The 18,270-nt window shown below is 42.7% G+C and overlaps 1 protein-coding gene across 2 annotated transcripts in view; it reads left to right on the forward strand.

The window, feature by feature from the left end:
- Positions 1-18,270, forward strand: part of LOC136621638 (flavin-containing monooxygenase 5-like) — a 39,664-nt gene that overhangs the window by 12,298 nt on the left and 9,096 nt on the right. For both annotated transcript variants that reach the window (XM_066597275.1, XM_066597273.1), the window contains exons 4-7: positions 5,188-5,350; positions 9,354-9,496; positions 11,002-11,201; positions 16,377-16,726. In XM_066597275.1, coding sequence (XP_066453372.1) covers positions 5,188-5,350; positions 9,354-9,496; positions 11,002-11,201; positions 16,377-16,726 — 856 coding nt within the window. The remainder of the gene's footprint in view (positions 1-5,187; positions 5,351-9,353; positions 9,497-11,001; positions 11,202-16,376; positions 16,727-18,270) is intronic.

Below are 18,270 nucleotides of genomic sequence, written 5' to 3' on the forward strand. Positions count from 1 at the left end.
GGCTATCATGTAGACATGATTGGTTCAGGTCCACATGATGTCATTAGAATGATGGTCACTCGAGCCATTGATAGAACTGTCAGTGTGAGATAAGAGGAGAGCTGGGTTGAGCCTATTGTGAGACAGCACACATTAACCTTGTATTGCCATCACCTATACTATTTAGTTATTATAGGTAAGTGGAGGCAAACCTGTGGCACACAAGCCAGAAGTGGCATGCAGAGCCCTCCTTTCTAGCACGAGCGACGGCAGCTGCTCACCATGGTAGTGGATACCAACCGGGGTGCCCCGGCTCCCCTGATGGTATTCACTCAGCGGCGCTGATCCCGGTGCATACTGTGACGTCATTGTGCACCCGGGACCCTTCTCCTCTGACGTCTCCTTGGTTCCACGAAAGCAGAGGGGAGGAGGTATCTGGAAGCACGTGCGGACGTCTGCAGCAGCGCTGAGCAGAGGAGCAGTGGTGCTTCCACGAGGAGGAGGGGTTAAGTATATGGGTCTCAGGGAGCACTATTACTACTGGAGCGAATATAGGGGATACTATTAGTAATAGTGTCCCCTATATCAGCCCCAGTAGTAATAGCATTACCACTGGGGCCGCTGTGGGTGTTACTATTACTATTGGGGCCACTGTGGGGGTTCACTATTATTGCTTGGGCCACTCTGGGGGTCACTATTATTGCTAGGGGCACTGTGAGAATCACTATTACTACTGGAGCTACTGTGTGGGGTAACTATTACTACTGTGGCGGATCACTATTACTACTAGGGCCACTATGGGGCTCACTATTATTTCTGGGGCCGCTGTGGTGGTCACTATTACTGCTGGGGCTGCTGTGGGGGTCACTATTTCTGCTGAGGATACTGTGGGGGGTTACAATTACTACTGGGGCCGCTGTGGGGGACACTTACTACTGGGCCTACTGTGGGGGGGGGGGGCACTATTATTGCTGGGGCCACTGTGGGGGTCACTATTACTACTGAGACCACTGTGGGAAACACTGTTAATACTGAGGCAGCTGTAGGGGTCACTATTACTACTCGGGCTACCGTGGGAGGTCACTATTACTGCTGAGCCTGCTGTAGGGGTCACTAGTACTACTGGGGCCACTGTGGGGGACACTATTACTACTAAAACTACTGTGGGGGTCACTAATACTACTGGGGTCACTGTGGGGGACACTATTGCTACTAAGACCACTATGGGGGTCACTATTAATACTAGGGCTATTCTCGAGGTCACTATTACTACTGTGGAGATCACTATTACTACTGAGGCCACTGTGGAGGACACTATTACTACTGAAGCCATTGTGGGGGTCACTATTACTGCTGAGGCCACTGTGGGGGGCACTATTACTATTGGGCTATGTTTACTCGTGGCGGAAATGCTGCAGAATGTCCTCAGCGGAAATTTCCGTAGCATTTCCGCTTCCAAAAAGCAGTCAAAATCTGTCCTTTTTATAACAGGGAAGGGGAAATCATACGTCGAGATAAGCCCCACCCCTTGACGTGTTGGCACTTTGCGATAAGTGGGTTTTGGTTTGCAGTTTAAGGAACTCAGTCTCTAAAAGGTTCACCATCACTGCTATAGGGAATAGTATAGTGCAAGGTTCATTTTTAATATTTATCTAGATAGAAATTTCTAAGGGTATACTAACGCAGTGGGTTATACGGCAGACCTGTCGCAAAATCTGCAGCATATTTAAGTTTCAGATCCACACACAAATCCACTTTAAACCTTTGTTGCGGATTTTGACATGGTTTTTGACGGGGTTCTGTAGCTGATTTCACCATTTCAACTGAAGGGGGGACATCTGCTGAAAATCTGCATCAAAATCCACACAAATGGTGTAATACGGAATTTGGCAAGGATTTTAGTGCAGATTTTTTGCTGTCAAATCTCTGCACCAATTCTGCTACATATGAATGCACCCTTACATTAATTTATTACAACTAATCTAATCCTGAATACCTTGTTTGTAAATTTAAAATTTTAAATGAAATATAAATAAATGAAAATTAAAAACCATATACACCACAATTTTTAAGATTAATGTTAAATAGGTAAGTCTCCTAAATTGCTCAGAAATCTGAAAATTTTCAAATGTGCTATCAAAATAAATACGTGAAAATATATATCTGGTAATAGGACAATATATATGTACATATTTGACATGCTGCAGTTGAAAAAGGGTTAGTTGGTGCCGTGTTAGCTAGTAGAGCAACGTTTAATTGTTCTCATTGAGAAAAACCAAGTAATCTTGTAGATATAATACCTTTTAATGGCTAGTAAAAAAAAACATGATGTTACAGCAAGCTTTCAGGTCTTCTATCGATCCTTCCTCAGGCTAAAATGAAACTTGTTTGGATGGGGCACATACAGACACTTGATCAGTCCACTGAGTTCAGAGATATGACTGTCACATTCCTGAGCTCAGTGGACTGAATAAGTATTTATGTCTCCGCTTATCTGTTGCTGTAAGTTTTGAGTGCAAAACAGTCTCAAATTTCTGCATTTGAACATTTGTGTCCTCTCTGCATTTGTATATTATATATGTGCCCCATCAAAAGCAGTTTCATTTTAGCCTAAGGAAGGATCGATAGAAGATCTGAAAGGTTGCTGTAAGATCATGTATTTTTGTTAGCCATTAAAAGGTATCAGATCTATAAGATTCCTTGGTTTCTTTAACTGAGAACAATCGCAGTTAAAAAAAAAATATGATTTTTAAAAATTTCCCTCAACTTTGGTACTTTTAATAAATATACACAAGTCATATTGGTCTACTTTCACCACCTAAATAAAGTACAATATGTGATGAAAAACAGCTCCTCTGTTGAAGAGTCAGTGTGTTCAATGTACAAGAAGGTTTCTACTGTTCCATGTCCATTGGCACCCCACCTTGTCCATGTGCTGGTACCCCGGCTAACAGCACACATACATCCTTTTTAATTTCTGCAATGCAAGAGGTAAAATTCCCAACAGTGTCAGGATTAATTAGATGTGTAAAACCTTTAGGCTAGTTTCACATGGGCGATCACGATTTTGCTGAGAAAATCGCTGCAAAATTGCTATATATTTTTTTTTTTTTTGAGCATCAGCATTGCTTTTTTCTTTTTAGAATAATCTTGCATCACATCGCTGCCGCCCAGGAAAAGATTGTGCGATTTTAGGGCGCCCACCCACTGGCGATTTTTTTTTTTTCTTTGCGTTTTGCGTTTTTTCTCAAGAGCAATTAGAATTGAATGTACTCCTGTCCACTGGCGTTTTTTTTTGCGGTGCGTTGCGATTTTTAACATAGGAACTGTCAGTTGCATATGTGTCCTTATTTTTCTCCTAATGCACCCATGAATGTCAATGGAAATTAATGGAAAAGGCGCAAAAACGCCGCAAAAAACGCCGCGAAAAACGCTGCGTTTTTCACACACGAAAATCGCAAACGCCAGTGGGTGGGCGCCCTTATATTGCAAAAATCAATAGGGCTTTCTAATGTCAAAATTGCATCGCAAAGAGCGCTTGTTGCGATGAAATAAAAAGAAGCCTCCATAGGGAAACATGGAAAATAAAAAAAATTGCAAAAAGATAGAGCAAGTCGCGATTTTTTTTTTTTTGTTCTCTCAACATCGCATCAGTGAAAACATCACAGATGGGAAGGAAACCATTGTAAATCATTGGTTTTATAATTTGCTTTTTTTACTGACTATTGCATCAGGCAGAAAATTGCACGATTTTTCTTGCCCGTGTCAAACCACCCACAGAGTTATTCTCTGTTACGGTGACACACACCAGATTTCCAAAATTTGGACTGTTCATTAAGGCACAAACAAGCTTGGACTTGAAGGAATTTAAAAAATTCCCTGTTAGGGCGCCCACCCACTGGCGTTTTTTTACCTGCGTTTTGCGTTTTGCATTTTTCCTGCACAGGCATAGAGATAAAGTGTGCTCATGTCCACTGGCGTTTTTAAAATCGCCCCGCAAAATCGCATCGCAGCTGTCCTTACACTCTGGCTCCTTTTTTTAATCTAACTTCTCCCATGGTTTTCAATGCTCCCGGAAAAAACGCAACGCAACGCAATTCGCACGCGCCGCGTGGCGTTTTTGCAGACAACATTACTGAAGACTGTGGAAGGGCGGGCATTCTTCACAGGTGCTGTAGGGTGTGTTGGTATAGAAACGCTATGCAACGTTTTAGGATGAGACATTCTCCGCGTTTTGCGTTAAAAAAAAACGCAGCGAAAAACGTGCGAAAAACGCAAACGCGTAGATGCGAAATCGCTGCGTTTTTCACGCACTAACAACGCAAACGCCAGTGAGTGGGCACCCTTAGGGTAAAGCGGCGCATAGGAGAATTTTTCTTCTACATACTTCACATGTAAATGAACGTGTCCTGCGGACGGAAAAAATACAGTGAAATATGCCGATAACAGTGTATAAAAGCCTCGTTCAGTGCTTCTTCACATGTGGGTAGGGTGGGGTGTTAATAGACAAAGTACAGCAGAAACCTTCCTGTGCACTGAACACACTGACTCATCCACAGAGGAGCTCTTATCTGCCAAATATGGTCAGATAAGGCCAGATAAGGGATGTAAGCATGCTTTACACGTGTGTCTAAGCCAACATCCTTTTACACACTTGGCTGGACATAATGCCTGGCCCTCGGATTGGGTCAAGGGTTATAGTGTAGCTGGGATTTACATAATGTAGCAGACTACTGATAGATATTTCTAGATTACATTGTAAGATCTCTTTGGAGATAGGTACTTATACAGTCTGCAGAGACGGCTATTATGAATGCATGGGTGACTTCACACCTGCGGCAGGACTTCCGCTTTCCTACTCCGTTCGGGAGCAAGAAAGGGGAATCCCTGCGGCCAAGTGGCTCCATCTCAGGACAGAACCAAGCAGGAGGTTGCAATGCAGAAGTGAAATCGGCCTATGACATACAACATATTCTTGTAAAGATGCACGAACCATGAAAAAATGTATTTCCCCAAAATTCCAGCAGAAATTTCTTAAGGGTTGTATATAGGGTGACAGGACTGAAGAAATATGCTCTCTGAGTGCAAGGGGGTACCAGTAAGTTATTCTACCTTACAGGTTTAGACAAAGGGCCCGCAAACTGAACGTTTGTCCCAGGGAAAAGAAAAACTAAGTGCATTATTTGAAATAATCACTTTTCATTTCAGACCACTGTATGTAGCGTTAAGAAGCAACCAGACTTTGCTACAAGTGGACAATGGGAGGTTATCACTGAAAAGGATGGTAAACAGGAGTCGGCCATTTTTGATGCTGTGCTTGTTTGCAGCGGTCATCACACAGAAGCGCATCTCCCTCTGCATACATTTCCAGGTACTTCCATTATTTATTGTCATGACTATATTATATTATACATTTTATATGCTGTGTGTGGTTTGAAGGACATATCTTATACTTGTACTGTTTTTGAGTTATTTGATGATCTCATCTCCAGTCCCAGTTTGGTTTCTTTGTTTCCTTTCCTGGACTATCGTTGTGCCGTTGTGGCATGTTCCCCCTGCAGTCAAATACTGTCCTCAATGGTCTTATGCCATACATGCTAGCATCACCACTGAGCCAGTGATTGACTGCAGTGACCATGCGGCAATAGTGTACATCATCATGCTAGGAAAGTAAACAAAAGTTTATGGGGATGAGCATTCAGACTATTATTGAAGCCCTTGAAGGGCCAGCTCCAGGTCCCACTCTCTGCTGACTCATGGGGCTCCAGACAGTAGTCAAGCAGGACAATAGGATCGGGAGTACTTAGGAAGTGTTAATGTGTCAGGTGGGTGGTCGCCACTGCTCACTGTCATTGGGTGATGTCAGACTTGATTGACACTGAGCAGTGGGAACCACCCAGCTGAGACATTCACATTGAAGCAAGAACTCGTATGGGGAAACAGAGAGTAGAGGGAAAAGAGAAATATTGTTGGAGTCAACATGGCTGTGGCTAGGTGAGTATTGCTTTTTTTTTTTCAACTTCCTTGGCTGCATATTCAGCTGTGCTACATCCCGAGTGAGTGAGTTATGCATCCCCTACAAACCCCCGCGGCCTCAGTTGCTATAAAATAGGACCTGTGATGATGTCACCATCATGTGATTAGGGGTCAAGCACGTAACTCACTGACTCGAATGATGGACATTTGATGATGTCACTGTCATGCGATCAGGGGTGGGACATGTAACTCACTCAAGGACAAGTGGTCATTAGTACTTTGACTAGTATTTATTAGGAAATTACAGTATCTGTGTTTCTAGTGGCGCAATGTGCCACTTACTAATATAATATAGTGAAGGGGAATGGAGTTGTAAGCGCACGGCTGCTGTTTTAGGACCTGTGATGACGTCACTGTCATTGCACCTCGAAGGTGTTTGGCAGATAATAGATAGCCCTGCTACGCGCACGTCACGCACGCGGCCCTGCTACGCGCACGTCACGCACGCGGCCCTGCTACGAGCACGTCACGCACGCGGCCCTGCTACGAGCACGTCACGCACGCGGCCCTGCTACGAGCACGTCACGCACGCGGCCCTGCTACGAGCACGTCACGCACGCGGCCCTGCTACGAGCACGTCACGCACGCTGCCCTCCTACGCTCACGTCACACGGTGCGGTGAGGTGAGTGTGTATGTATGTGTATATGTATATATACCGGTAACAGCCGCAGCCGCATTGAAAGCAGTGCTGCATAAACCTGCATTCACGCGTGTTTATGGACGTATGTGGGTACGCTGGTTTTGTGCACACCTATGTATGCACCAGCACAAGCTTGTGTGAATGGTATAAAGGTATTTTTCCTTTGACATACTTAGCACATGACTAGCAGGTTGGTGTGACTGCTGTGCTAATAATCTTTGACCTACTTAATACGGAACGAAATCTGACCCCAGGATTTATGTGATGTTGCAACATCCAAGGAATCTACGCCAGAGATAGTGGGGACATTAGGCCTCTGAACAGACCTCAACTTGGAGATGATAAGAATTTGTGAAATAGTAATTAACTAGAGGCCCATTTACAGGAGCTCATGATCATGAACCAATGTCGGTCCAGACGTTTATTCATCTGATCATAATATACATAGTGTGTATTTCTTCCCTTTTGTACCATGTTTAATAAAGAGACCTAAGGTTTTGTTCACATTGGGGTTCGGCCTTGATTCTGAGCCTCTGTCGCTGAATTTTGTTTAAATTCCAGACAAAATAGTGCTGCAAGCAGTATTGTTTACCCCCAGAGAATGCTGGACAGCCGGATAGAAATCCGACAGATCCCATTACAGTCAGCGGGTGGTGTTTGGCGCTGGATTCCATTTTCTAGCTCCCATATTGAAGCAAGAAAATTGAACCCACTAATGTGAACAAAGCCTGAACTGTCATGAAAGCTTGCTGTGTAAGATCACCTATTTTGCTTTTGCTAGCTATTGCCTGTGGCTGCCATGAAGCACACATGTATAGAGAATGCGTGGTGTCCATACATGGCTGGTTTTGGCTGTCTTTGACAGCTGATACCCGGCAGTATCAGACAGGATCAGAAATTACCCTGATCCTGGCTGCTTAACTATTTAGATGCCACTGGCAGTAGTACAATAGCCCAACTGTGGGAGAGGGTTGTGATTTTTTGTGCTGTTCGGTTGCCATAGCAGTCTGAGGCCTTCAGTCATAGATTTTTGCCTATAAGGGCTAGGCTGTTAAAGGTAATTTATACTGTCATACTGAAGTATTGCAGTATATTGTTCATGCATTTTGATGATTGGCAGTTCAAATTCCCCAAGGGGACTAGCAAGAAAAAAAAGGAAAAATAAGTTAGTTTTTTTTAATAATTAGTAAATAAAAAAATATATTTAAAGTTTAACATCCTCCTTTTCCCAGACTTCACATCTTAAAATAAAAAAAGTTGGTAAGTCCAATTTATTAAAATATGGGCTCCTATCCACTTGTGTTTTTTTAACCCAAATGTGAATGAGACTTTCTAATGTTAAAAACGCATAGCAAGTTTGTGCTTTCCGATTTTTGTGCGATGAGTTTTTTTTTAACATTAGAAAGTCCCAATAACATTCACGTTAAAAAAGTGGGTAGGAGCCCAAACTCATTCTTTATCTTGCACGATGAACGTAATTTGAAAAAATAAATAAATAAATAACCGCAATACCAGAATTGCACATTTTTGGTCACCCCCTTCCTCTCCAAGAAAAAAATTTGAACAAAAAACAATCAAAATGTAATCCAAAATGGTACCAATAGAAGCTACAGGTCCATCAACAGAAAGTAAAAAAAAAGTATGGAAGTCAGTAGAAAGCGAGAGAAAGGCTGTTTTATTTTTTTAAAGTAGTGCACATAAATTAACTCTTTTCAATCCAATTTGTATTCTGGTTTTCCTAGGGGGCTTACTATTTTTCTGTTATACTGCGGCGCTATGTGCTGGCTAAAGCCAGTACTGCATGAGGTGACCCATTGGATAGGCTCCGATAGCAGAGCGGCTGTCAATATACAGAGAGAACCCCGATGGTTGTCTTCCAACATCGGAGCTGTACAGCCCTAAATCACAATGTCTTTAGACGTCACAGTGGATTGGAAAGGGTTAAAGGGAACCCGTCATGAACTATAAGCAGCAAAACTAAGTTACAGTGCATATAGTTTCAGGTAACGCAGATTCTGCAAAGCTGTGTCTCATACTTAGACCGTCCCCCTTTCCTGCTGTGTCCACTGACAAAGTTAGTGTGCACACCTCCCATTTATCTCAATGGTAGGTGCACACACATAGCCTTCTGAAAAGCGTCAAGCTTCTATGTGTGCACTGACTTTGGCAAGGGAAACTTGGAACAGGGTGAGTATTATATACAACTCTCCGGACTTCTTGTCATCTAAACCAGTGTTTCTCAGCTCCAGTCCTCAGGGACCCCCAACAGGTCATGTTTTCAGGATTTCCTCAGTGTTGCACAGGTGATGTAATTATTGGCGGTACCTCAGACATTGCCACAGGTGTTCTTAGTATAGGATATCCTGAAAACATGACCTGTTGGGGGTCCCTAAGGACCGGAGTTGAGAAACACTGATCTAAACTATAAGCACCATGACTTAATTTATGCTGCTTGTAGTTGATGCTTGGTTCCCTTTAAAGTCATTTCCCTTTAAAAATCTTTTTACCACAGACAAATTCTACTCATCCCGTGATAACCAAGCCCTGAGGTGTCTGTTATCAGGAAAATAAAGTCACGATGTCCTGAAAGTGGGCCAAAAAAATGAAAATGAATAAACAAAAAAGGGCTGCCGCTGGAAAGGGGTTTCATATGATAGCTACAAGACTATTAATGTGACTGAAATATCATATTTACAGGTATTGAAAAGTTTAAAGGACGTTACCTTCACAGTCGAGATTATAAAAGCCCAGTGGAATTTGAGGGGAAGAGAGTCATTGTCATTGGGATCGGAAACTCTGGTGGTGACATTGCTGTGGAACTGAGCAGGACAGCATCACAGGTTTGTCAAAGTAAAGTGCTACATGGATAATCTAGATATATTCAGTAAGGTTATTAAAATGTATACTACAATATGTCAATAAGCAGTTGTGCCTATTGCATGTTCAGTCACTCACACTATAAAGTAGCTGGAGATGAAACTGAAGATCTAGTTCTGGAGGCACCTTTAATAATAATTTCATTCAAGCGGTTTTCCAGGAATTCTAACAAGTTAAAAGGGTTTAATAAAAAAAGAATATCCACCTATCGCTACGGCTCCTCGTCTAGTGCTACAGCCCTGGTGCCGCCGCACTGAACCTGGAAGTAGCAGAAGGCGGTCATATGCCATTCATTGTGCACATGACCACTCAGCCACTCACAGGTTTCAGTGGTGAGCCTTCTATGGCCCAAGAATCTTGACTTTAAAATCACATCAAAAGCATATTGGTAGCTCTAATAAAACAGGAGCTACAGCTGTTTGAAGTAACACGAGCTCTATGTATGGAAAACTGTAATGTCCTTTTTCTGCAGAACAAAGGCCTCATATCCATGGGCGGATGGGATTCCACATGTGGGAACCCACAGCAGAATCTGCCCATGGCCGATGACTCTCCTTACCTGTGTGGGTCTACTTTTTTCAGTACTGCGGATGTGTTTGGAAGCGCCAGCGCACATGTGCAGTACAGTTTTTTTTTTGTTTTGTTTTCAAACTCCTGGTTTCCCACGGATCGAACGGCTTCCATTGACTTCATCTCTCTGCTGCTGGGAAATCCCCCCAAACCTTACAGAGATGAAGGAATCCCCAGCAATGAAGGGCGTTCCCCGGAGACTCCCTTCATCTCACTTTCTCTCCCCACTGGGGGGATATCCCTCCAGCCCCACGGAGATGAAGGGAAGCCCCGGGGAGTCCTGTCTTTCCCACAGGGACTAACAAGAGCGCACAGCTGGACATATAAAACGCACTTCTGGGTTTAGTGTCGTGACCGCAATCCCGCCCCTCTCCCTTTTTGTCCAGCTCCCATAGGAGTCTATGGAAACTCCTGCGCATCATGCACCAAAGATAGGTCAGGTCCTAGCTTTTCACGCAGCAGGGAATTTCATCTTTCTTTCTTTTTAGCTGTGAGTTTTTGGCACGACTAAAATTCGTTCATCTGAACGTTTCCATAGGATTTTTTAGGCATGTTAGTGAGCTGCACGAATTTCCCCGTGTGGAAGAGCCCCTAGTGTACAGCTCGTTACAGTCATGCTGACTTATTCATGTAAGATTTTACTGCACATTTCGAAGTAGAAATCTGATAAAACATCTTGTCAGGCCCAAGTCTACATTTGTTTAAGACAACAGCAAAGTAGTCATTGGGGATCACACGCTCTTGATGAATCTATTACACACTGCACTGGAGGATAAACCGTTGCTCCAATCTCATGATGTACTGTTGTTAATACATCTCTATAGTTGCATAGCTTTCCATAGCTACATAAAACCAGAAGACCTCTTCAGATATACATCAACTTTATTTTTGCTTGCAGGTGTTTCTCAGTACCAGGAGAGGATCATGGATTTTAAATCGAGTGTCGGACTATGGTTATCCTGTGGACATGTTACATCTTACCCGTTTTCTTAATACAGTGAAACATTCTATGCCCAACTTCCTCTTGAATCACGTTGCTGAGTCCAAATTAAATCAGCGCTTTGACCATGCAAATTATGGCATAAAACCAAAACACAAGTAAGCTATAGTGCACGATTCTTTATGTGAAAGTTAATTCAACTTTTTATGATTTCCACTGATATTTTCTCAACTCACTTGCTACTCAAATCCCAGCTGGGAGAAAGCTCCTAATTGGCTGCTGCTGCATGCATAATTGCACCATTGGAAATTGAAGTGGATCTGTTATCAGACTGGGCTGTCCTATTTAAAGGGGTTGTACCACAATTGTAAGTTATATGGAATAACTTGCTGATCAGTGGTGATCTCACTGCTGGGTCCTCTGTTGATCTTGAGAACTGGACTCCCTTGTTCCGCTCCGCCTGTCACTTCTTACCCCGCAGTGATATTACTGTAAATGTAGTGTTGGCCGAATATGCGCAGTCAGCACTACATTCATTTCAATGGGACTGATAGAAATAACCAAGCAGCATCAAATCATATAAGCGTAAATACAGTTGCAAGGAAAAGTAAGTGAGCCCTTTTGGAATCACTTGGATTTCTGAACTGATTAAGAATAATGTGGTCCGGTTGTTATCTAAGCCACAATTCTAGAAACCACAATCTAACTAAACTAATAACACACATACAAATGTGTGCCGTTCATGTCTTTTAGGCAATGCGACAGAGTTACAAATCGCATGTGTATAGAGGCCATGCTTCTGTGGGTTCTTCCACACAAGCAATGTTTTGTAGCCTGTGACCCTGTGAGACTACAAAATCGTGGCATTGCGATTTGCCTTTTTTTTTTTTTTTTTTTGTAGCCCATGTTTACCTATGGAGCCTTCCTATGTGTTGCATTGCACAAAAACGCGGTTTTTCGTGCAATCCGATGCAACTTTTACAGTAGGAATTCCTACAGTAAAAGCCGTAAACTAAGCACTAGCTGCTTCAAAAAATTTTTTAAAAAGGAATACATCACCCCTCCGGAGCTGTCATCTCCCCGCGTGTCTCCCCTGAAGCTCTCTGGCACTTGCTTGAAATTCTCCTACAGAGCTTTCTGGTCGAGACCTTGAAAATTCCTGCCTCCAGAAAGCTCTGCCTCGGATTGGCTGAGCATCGCGCTCGGTAACGAATCAGAGCTGGCGCTCGAAGAACCAATCATAGCCATTCAATGAATGGCTCTGATTGGTTCATCAAGCGCCAGCTCTTATTGGCTTAGCCATGGTGTTCATGAACCAATCACAGCCAGCCTTTCCTGAAGGTGAGGATTTTGATTCTCCAATCCAGGAAGGGCTGGCAGAAAATTGAAAACGAGTGCTGGGGAGCTTCAGTGGGGAAGACACACCAGAGATGACAGCGCCTCTTACAGGATGTATTTTTTGCTTTGTTTTTTTACTGCAGCAAGTCTTATTTTCAGGATAGGGCTTATGTTTCAAGCCCCCCTTCCTGAAAATCCTCGCACATGGTGCTACAAGGTCACGTGGCTTTGTAGCATATAGTGTTACGTTGCATTGACACAAAATCATGTTTTAGCCGCGAGAAACTCAGCGATATTGCACGGACCACTAATGTAATATTGCTGCAATTTTTCTTGCGTCCATATCATGTCGCCCATGTGGAATGTGACCAAAGGCCGCTTTCAAAAGGGCTGCAGAATTGAGAGACTTTGTAGCGATGCGACATTACTACAAATCGCATTTATGTGAAGCCCATGGTTTCCAATGGGTTCTTTCACATGAGAGGTTTTGTAGCCTGAAAGAACTCCTAGGAAACCATGAGCATCACATACATGCGATTTGTCGCAATGATTTTGTAGCCCGTGTGAAAAAGGCCTTTTATAGCACATTGAGTAAATGTCCACAGTGCAGAGAGAAAATGACCCTTGAATGTAATAACCTGTAGATCACCCTTTAGTAGCAATCACTTTCACTAAGCATTTCTGCAGCTATGTATAAGATTTGCATAGGATTGAGGAGGAATCTTGGACCATTTCTCCCTGCAAACGTGTTTATCAATATTCCTAAGATGTCTTGTATGCACAGCCCTTATTAAGGTCTCATGCCTACGAGCTTTGCGGGATACGCCCACGGATTTACGCAGGAGTACACTGATATAAACAACAAAATGCCTGCTGGTGATCTCGGAATTCCGTGCGGTCTAATACTATATTAATGGAGACCTCCCACTGCGAAAATCCTTGGTAGAATTCCGCAGGTGAGCATTTACTGGCAGAAAGCTATTAGATTCAATAGAACCTAATAGTTGTGGAATTCACACACGTTTTTCTGCAGCGGGAATCGCGCAGCAATTCCGTCCGTGGGCATTCCCCCAAAGTGAGAAGTATGACTTGGCCATTCAAAAACATAGAGCTGTCATATAGCATGTTGTTTGCATTGAGACATGGGTCTTACTAACTGATCTTTCTTAAGAACAGATTTGTTAGTAACTAGGCTTTTTGTGGCTTTATTTAAGGCCTGTTTCACACGGGCGATAGCGATATCGCTATGTACATGCAATTTTGTAGCATCAGTGAATCTTTTTTTAGGGAAAGATATAGCATCGCATTGGTGCTACCCGTGATTTTCTTGCGCAATAAAATCGCGCAATTTTATAGCAAGATAGTTAATAGAGCTTTCTAATGTTTAAAAATTGCATTGCACGAAAATTGCAAGTTCGTGATAAGAGATGTGATAAACAAGGAGGCTCCATAGGTAAACATGGGCTACAAAACATCGCAAGGCGCGGGCACATCTAGCAACCCACAATTTTTTATCTCGCAATGTCGCAGGCTAAAAAACATTGCTAATGTGAAGGAACTCATAGGAAAGCATGGGCTTCACATACATGCGATTAGTTGCATTGCAAGAAAATTGCGCAATTCTGTCGTCCATGTGAAACAGGCCTAATGAGCAAGGCACCTGTGAAACCCACGCTTCCAATTTCCTCTCCTTAACTGAAACACATTTGCCAATTAACTCTTAGAAAACTCATTAACACAGGGGTTCACTTACTTTTTTCTCCCTCCACTGTGGGTATTGACTCAATGTTCTCAATAGAAGACCTAAATGGCACAACTACTTGTGTGTTATTAGTTTATGTTAGATTGTGTTTGTCTATAAGTGTGGCTTAGATAAAGTTCAGACAATGTTTTATTAGTAATCCATGCAGAAATCTAGATAATTTCATAGAGATCACTTACTTTTTAGCAACTGTATCACAGAACTCAGGTTCTCTCCTCACTTTGTCATATCCTGTCATAAAACAGATACGTTCAGCCAGAGGATTCCCCTTTCCTGCCCCCATATAAAGGCCCATTTACATGACAGATAATCGCTCAAAGATCACTCAAACAACAGTTTGAGGGACAGCTTTGAGCGATTATTTTGCATAAAAAATAATTAGTATTTAAGTAGCTACTCAGCTACTTAAATACCAATTATGTATGCAAATTAAGCCTTCACTGAGCTCAGGCTAATTGCCAGAGGCTATTATCTGCAATCAGATCCCTTGTTCTCCACCGGGAAACAATGCTGTCAACACACCCACCTGGAGATCGATTGATAAAAGTGAGCTATGATTTTTAGGTTAGCTTGATTTTAACGATCAGCAAAAAGTACCCAAAATGCGGGTGCCCCCGTCCATTCACACACACCGATTATCGCTAAAACGATCGCCGATTAGTGAATTTTTAGCGATAATCGTCCAGTGTAAATGGGCCTTTAGCATAGGAACTGGACCCCAGAATGCAAATGTGAAAGCAGCCCAAGCAGCTATCCCATTCACATTCCATGGACAAGACTGATGCTATTTCTAAAATAGTTCATTTTTTAGGATAGGATTGTCACTTCTTCTGGACCCTGCTGTAAATCTTTCAAGTACCTAAGAAAGAACCAAACAAAAATCTGTGCTTGCTCTATAATACGCATGTCCAACTCATTTATGCCAAGGGCCACATTAGCCTTATGGATGCCTTCAAAGGGTTGATTGCAATTGTAAGACCCCCATAGTGGCCCTAGTAGTAGTAGTGACACTCATAGTGACCCCAATAGTAAGTCTACCTCAATTGTGGCTCAGTAGTAATAGCTTCCCCCGTAGTGGACCTAGTAGTAATGGCGTCTCCCGTAGTGGCCCTAGTAGCAATAGTGACTCCTATAATAGCCCCAGTAATAATGAGGTCCCACATTGTGTCCCTAATTGTAATGGTGACCTCTATAATGGCCTTAGTAGTAATTGTAAGCCCCACCCCCACACACACATCCTCTGTGGTCGTTATAGTAATATTAACCCCCCATAATGTCCCTAGTAGTAATGGTGACCCATAATAACCCCAGTAGTAATAGGCTCTCACATAGTGGCTGCAGTAGAAATCGTGACCACCATTGTGTTCCCTATTGACACCTATAATTGAATCTCCATTGTTGCCTCACTAGTAGTAACCTCAATAATAGTCTCAGTAGTAATAGTAACACCCATAGTAGCCCCAATAGTAATAGGGTCCCTTATAGTAGCATTCTGTCCCTGCTAGTAATAGTGACCCCCCCATATAATGTCCACCGTAGTAATAGTCCCCTCACAGTAACTGCAGTAGGAATGGTGCCCCCCAAAGTAGTCCCAGTAGTAATAACAACACCCTATTTGCCTCTGCGCCCCAGATAGCATCCCTACAGGCAATCCACTTGCCCAGGCTGCAGCTCTGTTTCAGCGATGGCAACTGCTGCTGAGGCTGTGCCAGCTGACCTCTCCACTCAGCATCTGCACTGTATACAGGATGGAGCATGCAGACGCCGAGGCAAGAGGTTAGTGGTAACAGACTCAGCACTGCTGCCAGTGGACTGCAGCTGCAGGCTGGTTGAGTGGAATGCCTGTTAGGTTGCTGCATGGCCTGTGTGCCATATAAAATGAGGTGGCAGGCTGGATTCGGCCCGCATGCCTTATATTTGATGTGTTCTCTATAATTTGTTACAAGATGTCCTTTACACAATTCTCCTTGTACCAAAATGTTATATAATAGTAATTTACGACAAATTTAACAAATTCTAGCAGGTGTGGATTTGCACCAAAATTTACGTCATTTTAAGTCTTAACTCTTTATAATTGTAACTAGTAATATGTGCCCTTTAGAAGTTGCAAATTTCACATAGTTTACACCAAAAACAGAGGGAAACTGCCTAGTAGATGTGTTGTTTTTTTTTCATTGCATGTTTTATTTTTTTATATTACACATTAATGCATTAACATTTTTATTTCCATCAGGGTATTCAGCCAACATCCAATGGTGAATGATGACCTTCCAAACCGCATTATTGCTGGCACTGTACTCGTGAAGACTAATGTGGCGAAATTTACTGAGACAGATGCTATTTTTGATGATGAGACCGTGGAAAAAAATATTGATGCTGTCATATTTGCCACGGGTTATTCCTTCAGCTTTCCTTTTTGTGAGGAGCTTAAAGTAAAGGATAACAAGATCCCTTTATATAAATTCACCTTTCTACCAGAGCTCGAGAAGCAAACATTGGCCGTCATTGGCTTGATACAACCACTTGGGGCCATCATGCCTATTTCAGAACTACAATGCCGACTTGCCACAAGAATCTTCACTGGTAGGGAAACTTTTATGAGTTCAGTTACTACCAATAACCTGTATGACTTTCTGTTGACAGAGAATGTAGTTAATTAACACGATTGAGCTCAGACTTGTTTGTGATCTTGAATATATTATCCGAATGTGAAAAAAAACTGAGCGTTTCCTAGGATAATAATTCAAGATGAATATGGTCATCTTGAATTACTATCTTATTATCATGAAACTGATCCGAAATAGCCACCCCTGTAAAGATTGCATGAGGCACAACAACTCAATAGGACTTCAAACACTCAGATCTCAGGTGTGCCGCATATCCTGGATAATCCTCCAGTAACCCACAGGAGTGGACATCAGATAGTATGGAAAAAAACAAGCAGGTGTGCACTCCCTGAACACCAATACTCAGCTAGGCGAACAAGCTCCTAAACGTTAATATCTTTATCTCTCGGTGGAGGAGCCGTTACAGTAAAGGCCAGTATGTGACGGCAGTACAGTATATACAGCCCTGTCTGCTCCCTGCTGTGCTCTGGTCTGGCCCAGAGGTTAGACAGGGGCTTCCTGGGCACCCCATACACTGGGTGCGGGTGCGTATGTGTCTGGGTATTTCTCGCCTTTTTATTGTTCAATTGTTTTTATTGAAAATTAGCAAGGGATAAATTGTACATACATGTAGTGAAGATCATTTCTGCCATCATATATTCCAATTCGTTCTTGCAAAATCGCATGAGGTTTACATATTTTTGCATATTTCCACAACAGTCATTGTAAATTTTACAACTTGGGGGGGGGGGGGGGGGTTTCGAAGGGAAAAGGGGAGGGGAAAGTAATAGGATCCATTCCTCTGCAAACATTGACATCAATCGACCGTCTAATTTGATTAATTATTCCTGTGCATGCACAATAAAGATTCGTTCTGCTTCTTTCTCGCTTTTTTAATAGCAGTGCTTCTCTGTCAGCTGTGCTTCTCTCATAGCAGCGCTTCAGCCAGCAGGGACCTTTATAGTCTTGCAATAGAAAGGGAGAGAGTCAGCGTGAGATTATAAATGTTAGTTAGCAACTCTTAAATCTACCTAACAGAGTTCGACGCTATACTTAACATGGGAGCTTTGACATGGCCCAACAAGTCACTGAATGTACCCACCTCAAATTTTACGTTTTTACAGCAGTGCTGAGGATCTAAGGAATCCAATGACACCAAAATCAGCCTACTGAGATGTGGCAAAGTGCTTAAAGCGGGGTGCAAGAAAAAGACTGTAGGCTTTTTAGAGTAGATTGCAGCGAGAATATCCCCTCCTGTCTGATCAATTAATCAATCAATGGGTCGATGTTTAAGACGCAGCTAGAACACTAGCAGTTTTTGTTTTGTTTTGTTTTGCTTGCAACCTCAATTATAAATCTGACTGTGTTAGCTGAAACCTGCTGCTTGGTGTTGTGTTGAATGTAGGAGATTCATGTTCTTTGTAGAGATGAGCGAGCACCAAAATGCTCGAGTGCTCGTTACTCGAGTCGAACTTTCAGTGATGCTCGAGAGTTCGTTTCGAGTAACGAACCCCATTGAAG

Source organism: Eleutherodactylus coqui, chromosome 3 (assembly GCF_035609145.1).
Source record: "Eleutherodactylus coqui strain aEleCoq1 chromosome 3, aEleCoq1.hap1, whole genome shotgun sequence".
NCBI classification, from domain to species: domain Eukaryota; kingdom Metazoa; phylum Chordata; class Amphibia; order Anura; family Eleutherodactylidae; genus Eleutherodactylus; species Eleutherodactylus coqui.